Source organism: Chinchilla lanigera, unplaced genomic scaffold (genome assembly GCF_000276665.1).
Source record: "Chinchilla lanigera isolate Chin_1 unplaced genomic scaffold, ChiLan1.0 scaffold00060, whole genome shotgun sequence".
NCBI lineage: Eukaryota > Metazoa > Chordata > Mammalia > Rodentia > Chinchillidae > Chinchilla > Chinchilla lanigera.
The window spans coordinates 12,290,715-12,299,354 of NW_004955461.1; the positions used below are offsets into that span (position 1 = coordinate 12,290,715).

An 8,640-nucleotide genomic window follows, 5' to 3' on the forward strand; every position below is an offset into this window, starting at 1 on the left:
GAAGGAGAACAGAAGGAAAGGAGATAAGACAGCCTTGTCTTGTCATCAGGAGAAGGATATGAACAACTGGAACCTTGTACACTGCTAGTGGGAATGTAAATTGGCGCATCCACTATAGAAAATGTTATGAAGTTTACTCTAAAAACTACAAACAGCATTAGTGTGTGTTCAAGCAGTCTCTTGTGTCTGAATACTGACCCTAAAATAATTGTAATCAGGGTCTCAAAGTGATATTTCCACTCCCATGTTCATTGCAGCATTATTTTCAATAGACCAGATGTGAAAACATTACAAACATTCACCAACAGGTAAGTCAATAAAGATATACTAGGGTGTTACTCAGACTTAAAACAGCAACCTACTCATAAATGACAGCATAAATGCACCTGGAGGACAGTTTCCTGGAAACTTCTAACCATTCCCAGGTAATTATTTATTCATAAATGTTGAAATACTGGTGCTTCTTTCATTCACCTGCTCCCCCTGCATGCGGACGTTCACATAAAATAATCTGTGCGCAGGTCTCAACGCACAGCAATGAGTTCAACATAACACAGGGCCAATAGAGAAGTAAATTCTAGGTTTACAAATCTCCAAAGCACCTGGACTTTACATTCTTTCATCTATGATCAGGAGACAATACAGAGGAATAAAAGTAATCATTCTGGGAGCCAAATTTATGATTTTTGTGGCCATAGTACTTTGATCTTCACAAGATCTTTTATCCTTAAGGCAATTCAAATTACACTTTTACAACTACATTGGTGTAAAATGAATATAACTAAAGCTTAAACGTATTTCCACTTTTTTGTTCCCTACTTTGAAAGAAATTCAAACATTCTTTTTGTTCCTAAAACTATTGTGGTCCCTGCGCACTATGAGTATTGTGTCTTATTATGGTTTGTGTCTAGATTTCCTCCAAAGCTTCCTGCACTGATGAGATGTGGGTTTTTCAGAGGTGGTTGAATCTAAAGTTTGTGATTGATTCTGTTCCAATGCTTGGATTAAAGTTGAGAGGGCTACACCTGCCCTAGGACAGGTAGCTTGTATAACATATAAGGACAGAAAGAGGTTTGTCTCTTCCCTCCCTCTCTTCTTGCTTTTGCTATCTTCCACCATCATGAAAGTTGCCCCTCTGCCATGTGTCACCCTGCCTTGGAGCCAGCAGATTATGGGCTGAAACCTCTATGAGCCCAAATAAACCTTTCCTCTTTTAATTTTATGTGTTAGGTATTTTGTCTCAGCAACAAGAGAAAGGCAACTAACACATGCCTGATGGCTTTCAGCTGTGGTCACTTCTTGCTGGTGGAACAGGATGTAAGTGTAAGCATCTCCACTTTAATTACTCACCCACAATTGCCTGAGCAGCTCCACTGTATGCCTCTAGGCTGGACACTGAGGGCTACAGAAGTGAAGATGACCACCAAGAAGGCTCACTTGCTTTTCCTGCTGCTAAGTCTGTAATTCCTCGCTCATTGTCAGAGAAATAAAACAAAGTCCACAAAAAAATGTATACTTACTTCAGGAAAAGAACACTGCTACTATTTCTTTCAACAGATGGTATTTCCCTCATATGAGGGACCCTAGAGAATATTGACGAAAGCACACAATATGGCCGGCCCTTAGAGAAGAAATTAAAAATCCATAAGCAGCAACCTTGATTGCCAGGGTTACACAAGCAGCAGTTTGCCATACAATAAATATCCAGAAGCTAATGGCCAGCATGCTGAGAACCTCTTATAATGGTGGAGGCTGAAAGCAATTTGTATTAACCTCATGATGTCTCAAGAAAATTAGAATGAAAATATTTATATAAGTTTTTATTTTCCTAAAGTGTGTATACATTTTTTGGCAGCTTCTGTATTTGATTAGTGCATAGGCAAGGGTGGTATCTTTACTGTGTGACAGGTCACAGCCTAGAAATCATACAGTGATATGTTCAATCATAATGATGGATGGATGTCCATATCTTACACCTAGTCCTGTAGATCTCATGAAAATGATATGTGAATGCTCTCAGTAAAAGCAAGATATATTCAAAGAAAAGTTGATATGCAAAGATCTCAATACAATGGGGACAAAAGTATAAAGATTGTGAGGGGGAAATTACAACCTGGAAGTCAGCATTGTGCCTCAGTTTCCCCTTTCCGATTTGCCCTGTTAGATACACACATCCCATCAGTATGAAAGTGTCATTCTGGGCATAAGGCTCAGCATGAAAGGGACTCTGAAGCCAAGCATACCCAGTACAGGAAGAGCTGAGCATTACTCCTTTATGGAAAGTGTTAGTCTGAAACTCTATAATCCAGCTTAAAAGAAAAACAATTGCAAGAAATTTCTCAATGACATGTGCACCTCTCCTTAGAACACTATCTTCTACATTGCACATAGGACAGAGGGCATCTCACAATGGTGACCAACATCCTCACTGGAGATGGATCCTGCCTGCCACAGCAGCATACGCTGCCCACATGGGGAGCCCCTTGCAGTCTGCAGCTGAAGAAGGGATGGGGCCTACCCCTGAACCTGGAGGTGCTTTCCTTCTCCTGCACCCATGTGTCCTTAAATTCTATACCTTCCAACACTTAGCCATGCTATAAAGGCCTCCTAAGCGTATGCCAAGTACCATGTATACACAGGTTAATAAAGCAGTAGTGTGCTCTGACTTAGTGGGGCTTAGAGTGTGAAAGAAGACATACCAATGCATGTCCTTTGTTTAGCCATTAACCTCGTGATCAGTGGCAGAGTGGGTATCACCCCGTTGGATTCAAACTCCAGTTTGACTCCTGCCCAGCTGTGTGACTGTGAAAATAACCTCTCTCTGTCTCAACTTCTTCATGTTTAAAAGGGAAATATAAAAAGGGCATTGTGTGAATGGAAAGAGTCCATATGCATAAATGATCAGTCAAGTACTGCAGAGAGAGTAGGGCATCCAAGGTTTGATCTGACACAATCAGCACCATATTTCTCCACCTATGCGAGGTTTACTATTTTAAATAATTTCTTTATCTCACACAGCAATTCACAAGTCCCCTTAAGAGCAGGGAGGGGATTTCATTCCTCTTCATAGCCCTTGGAGGACACAGACACTGGCATACAGAAGGGGACAAATAAATGATTGGAGATAAACCAATGAGTGAGTGCACTGAGGCTCTGCCAAAAACACAAGGATGTTCTCTTCCAGCTGTGTCTGTCCACCATGTAGGCCTTCCTCTTCTGGGCATAGAGACAGCCGAGCTTATTTCAGAAACAAGGGGTGGGCAGTCCTCCTGGACTGAGGAGACGGGATTCTCTTGACACTAAGGCTTTGGATTCTTGATCCTCAATGATAGACTATCAGACCCTAAAGACTGACTAGAAGTGGTGGTCATGTTGTGCACCAGCTTGGGGTATTTAAGCCCACAGTACCCAGCTATTTGGTCAAATATTCCTGCAAAGGTATATTTTAGAAGAGATTAATGTTGAAATCACTAGACTGAGAATAAAGCAGATGATTCTCAGTAATGTAGGTGGACGTCATCTAATTAGCTGAAGGCCTTAGTAGAAAAGATATATTTACGCTAAAGAAGAAACTCTGCCAGAAGACTGACTTTGAATGTGAATGCAGGCCTTCCTTGAAACTCCAGCCTGCCAACCTACCCTGAAGATTTTGGACTTGCCAGCCTCTACAGTTGCATGAGTCAAATCATTGAAATAATTCTCTTTTTTTCTCTCTGTCCCTTAACCCCGAGGCAATGGAGATACATAATATTACATTCCCTCAGTTAAAACTCCAGCTGCTACTGAACCTGACAGATGCAAGATTATTGCAATAAAAGCCGTAGAGAAAAGGCTGAAGGAAACCTCCTGGAAGATTGCATCCAATTCCCTTCCTACTTCTTGGAAAACAGAACCAGACACGGTGAGTAGCTGGCTCAATATCACACAGCATTTTAGTACCAAAACCACGCGAAAGACTTCTATCCATGATGTCCTATCCATTGTATCAAACAGGAGATGTTGGAGTGATAGTTTAGTTATTTGGATGAAGAAAAAGAAAAATAATACCAGTGGAGAGTTTTTTTGGACATTTTTGTGCCAGGCTATATCCTCAAGGCCATTCCATAATGACTTCCTTTGATCTTTTCAACAATCTCATGGCTGGCATTGGTCCCCCACTGACAGATAAGCCACAGGTTAGAGGATACAGGAGTCCTTTTATGCAAAGTTGCTGGTTGGAGATTGGGAGGAGTACAAGCATTCACTCTACCCACTCTAAGAGTCCCAGACACAGCGGGAAAAGACAGGGCTTCAGGGTGCAGGGTCTGAGCTGACATGAAAGAGCACAGCACACCTTGTGTCATACTCACCACCTCTTGACTTTTTGTGGCAATCAGCTCATTTTTCTGTAAAGCTCTCGCTCTGCAAATGCTTATTCAGGGGGGACACCTGTTCCCTAATCCTCTGGCAAGGTTGTCTGTGGATTCCAGTGCTGTTTGCTGATGCTCTGGGCTTCTCAGGGATTTGCATGCCTGACTCCCAGGAGAAGATGCGAGTGGATTTTATTCTTTGCTTGGCAGCCTTGCCTGGTGGGAAGGCACGAGGTGGGTGCACAGCCCTAAATCCACATAATTGGATGGGTCCCCAATGGAAAAAGCACACAAAAAGAAGCAAATCCTGAAAATAACGCATTGAGCTAAGCGTCACAAGCAAGTTCAACGCTGAGCACCCACGAATAAGCCATTCTATCTGACTCTTCTAAGAGACAGAGATGTCTGCTCTGCCACACACCCCCAGAAACAGCTCAGAAAAGAAATGGAAAAACAAAATAAAACAAAACAAAACACTAGATTTTATCATGTGCCTGCTGAGTCAGCTTCTATTATATTTTAGCACATATTAACTCCCAAAATCCTCTATGAGAAAAACCAGGCGTGGCTCTGCGCCAACAAGTCATTGTCGCTGTGTGGTCTAAGAGAACCCTAACAGAACAGAGTCCTGCCCTCCACAGGACCATGTCCTCCAAGACATGGACCACATCGAGAAGGCACCAGGTGAGCACCGTATGCCTTGAGCCCATCACAGGGCTGGGCCTGAGGACTGTGGGTGATAAATTTTGCAACGATGTGAAGAACAAGGGATGGCTAGTGAGGGTGAAGTGACAGGAAGAGGACTTTCTAAGGGTGACTTGCAGACATTACCTCTGAGGAAGTCGGCTTGCAGTATCCAGCTCCAAAGACCAAGTTTTCCAGGGAGATAATAGACTGTTCTTGACCTGTATCTGGGCCTCCTTTACCAAGCCAAGATCCTCTTCCTGGGCGAGTAAAACTAAAAGGGAGAGAAATGAAGAGGGAGAAATGGGTTGTAACTCAGGCAATGGCACCATTAGCTTAGCCCCTGTGAAGGGTGTTACTGGGAAGCCCACACAGTGGGCAATTTAGCAACATGAGCTCATCCTTTAGGGTGGCTAACATATGGAACGCATGTTGAAGTTGGCACTCAGAGCCCTCTCTGTCGGCAAGCAAGCCAAATTGGCCCAGCAGCCGAGCATCAGATAACAGTTGTTTTTCCTAAACTAAAACCTCGGTGTCCAGGTTTGATTGCAGAGTTGGCACTTTGTGATACATAAGTGCATTTGGGGTTGCAGTTTGGGTTTTCAGTCTATAAAAGCTTTGCCATCACTGCTCTAGCTGGTGTTTGAACAGAATATTTTGACATTTTCATGACCATGGAGTTTAATGGCCATGTGCACTTAGAATCTATGGGTGACACACATTCTGCACTTGTACACCAAAACATCCACCCTCAGTGACACCAGTCAGCGGACTGAGAGATCCTGAGGCAGAGCTCTAGGGCTGCATCAACCAGAGATGGTGGGATGGATCAGCAGCAGAGGTGCAGCTGGATCACAGGTCTTGCTTCTCCTCCTCTGTGGTGCCTCCTCTGTAGGGAGGGCCTCTCACTGTATCCTTCCTTGAACTGCTGCTGGGTCTTTCTACATGAGAACTCAAAACAATGTCTACTCCACGATCCATGCAGTTGTCTGGGAGAATGTTCCAAACCTCCCTAATAATAAAGTATTCACTATATCCATGCTACTCAGGAATGTTGTGACCTGTGTGACAGACAAAAATAGATATCCTGTCCTGCTCTGTGATTCACAGTAAAGATCAGCAGACACTGTGCAAGAGCAACCATTGATGTCATAATGAAAGCAGATTAGGAGAGGTGGTGTGGTCATTGGATTTTATCTCATTTAGGCTCATGGCCATCTCCTCTACCTTAACCTTTTTCACTTTAATTAATCTCTCAGAGAGACTGCTTTCACTCATTTTTCCTCTCAGCTCTCTTGTACTGATTGGTTATGGTTCACTGTTTCATGTTGATCTTTATATAATGAATCCTATCTTATACATGCATTATAGTTCTCCCATAGGACTTAAAATCTTTCCTGGCACAGAGCGTCTGGATAATCAATAACCTCAAGTGGCATCAGCTTTACCACAGCTGCTCAAAAAAATTGAAGAGAGATTTCATCCAAGAGACCCATGCTCCTGCTTAAAATATTGACAGGAAAATAAAGTTAGTAGTATATTTCTGTGGAATTTATTTTCTCAAATGTTAGGCCCACATCACTGGCCAGGCCACATGTTAGGTGTTGAGTGGATGGAGGTGTGGTCCCCACCTTATAGACACCTTGACCTAGAGCAGGAAGTGGACAAGCCATCAGGCAGAATGCAATAGAGGTAAACTGAGGCTGGTGGACTGGTACAGGGTTTGAAATAAGCTTTATGTAAAAGATGCATAGTGAGAAATGGTATCAGGTAAGGAACAGCAAGCAGTGAGCAGTCAGCTATTAAAACCAATCTGCCGGGGGTTGGGTCCCAGCGTCACCTGTCTCTTTTGACATAGCAGTGTTTATGACTTCCCACTGCTTCTGTCTCCCCATATGTCAGAGGGTGATAAGGAACTCCAGCCATGGAGTCATTGTGAGGACTCTGAGATTAGCCAAAAGGCAGCTTTTAGTGCCTGGAAAACAGTGATGACTAAGTAAACCCTAGTAACTATTGTTGGTAATATAATAAATATAAAAGGTCATTACTACATATACACAGCTAGGGTTGATAAAACCTCCGTTATAGTTGTCCCTCCATCCACATGTTTAACCAAGCATGGATTGAAAATATTTGGATGAGAAGGTCTTTATACTAAGGTCTAACAACTATTTTCATGGCATTCACATTTTAGTGACTATGATAAGTGATATGCAGATGATTTAGAGTATATAGGAGGATATACATAGATTATGGAAAAATCTGTACTCTTTGATATAAAGGCCTTGAACATTTTCAGATTTTGGTATGTTTGGGGGTCCTAGAACCAAGTTTCTTCCCCTATTGAGGGATGATAATATAATGTAATATAATATATTATCATTTTCTGATTTGTAGTGACTTGAGAGTTGGGGTAAGTTTACCACTCAGCGACAGTAGGAAAAGTACTGAAGAAGAATGACGTGGCTGGGTGCATACAGATGACCCCAGTAGATTCAGTGGACAAACTGCAAACCAATAACTAAAAGAAACTGTTATATACTTAATTCTGAACCCTGATTAGCTTTCCCAGTGGATGGGAATGCCTCAGAAGAAATTCACATGAAGGGTCAAAAACTGGATTTTTTTTGTTGTTGTTGTTCTATTTCTGGGAAGGGTAAGGGTCTTTTGAGGTTAACTTTTAATTTCATACTTGTTTCGTATTTATTGGCTCTAACTGATGCTACAAAAAACTGCTTTTCTGGCAAAGCCAGTGCTTGCCCTGTTTGACAGGTATTTCCCACAATCTGAAAGGGTTCCCTTTGTTCTTAGCTGCTGAGAGCCAAGAACACTCCTGCAAATCCAGAGAGCATTCTATTTTTACCCCTATCCCTGGAGAAATTTCAGTCTTCACTGACTCTATCTGCGCTCGTCTCCTGCAAAGGGCTGCAGCCTGACTTGGAAAGGACTCTTCCTGTAGGAGGTTACCTTTTCTGCTACGATTCCCCACATCCCCGGGTCCTCATTAATATTATAGCAAAAAGTGTGAGACCTGCTCCGGGTGGTGGGAAAACTTCTTGTTTCCTGACTCATCCTCTCCTCTGTCCTGCCTCCGTCCTGACGTCACCCACCAGCCCCACCCACTCAGCTTCTGAGCGCATCTTCACAGCACGCAGGCCTCATCAGGTTATTCCCCTGCTCAAACCTTCAGTGCCTCCTTCTTACAAAACAAATGGATTTTCAATTCTTTAATGCACCATTAATTACACTGTTCAAACCTACCTGCAATTTACTCTCCCAAATTCATTTTTCACTGTCACAGTCTCATGGCGTGGGCAGAGCACAAGAGCCATTTCTTCCATGAAGCTTTCCTTTCAGATCCCAAGTTGAACTGCTTTTCCCATGCTAAAAGTTATCTGCCATTTATTAAGTGCTTACTAATGTCAGCCATGCAGCCTAGATCAGGGCCTGGAATATGGTAGATGCTAAATAAAAATTAATCTGTTGAATGCATGGCCAAGGGTTTTATAAGTACTACTTTATTAAATACGTCTAACAGCCTCCTTGTGCTTCTCTTGGTATCTGCTGTGAAACTGTGGTCCCAAAGCTCAAGAGAACTGAGTTAATA

The 8,640-nt window shown here is 42.6% G+C and overlaps 1 protein-coding gene across 3 annotated transcripts in view; it reads right to left on the reverse strand.

Annotated features, from left to right (window-relative positions):
* Fam135b (family with sequence similarity 135, member B) overlaps positions 1 to 8,640 on the reverse strand; it is a 298,271-nt gene that overhangs the window by 85,191 nt on the left and 204,440 nt on the right. For all 3 annotated transcript variants that reach the window (XM_005398048.2, XM_005398047.2, XM_005398046.2), the window contains exon 7: positions 5,181 to 5,307. In XM_005398048.2, the coding sequence (XP_005398105.1) occupies positions 5,181 to 5,307 (127 nt within the window). The remainder of the gene's footprint in view (positions 1 to 5,180; positions 5,308 to 8,640) is intronic.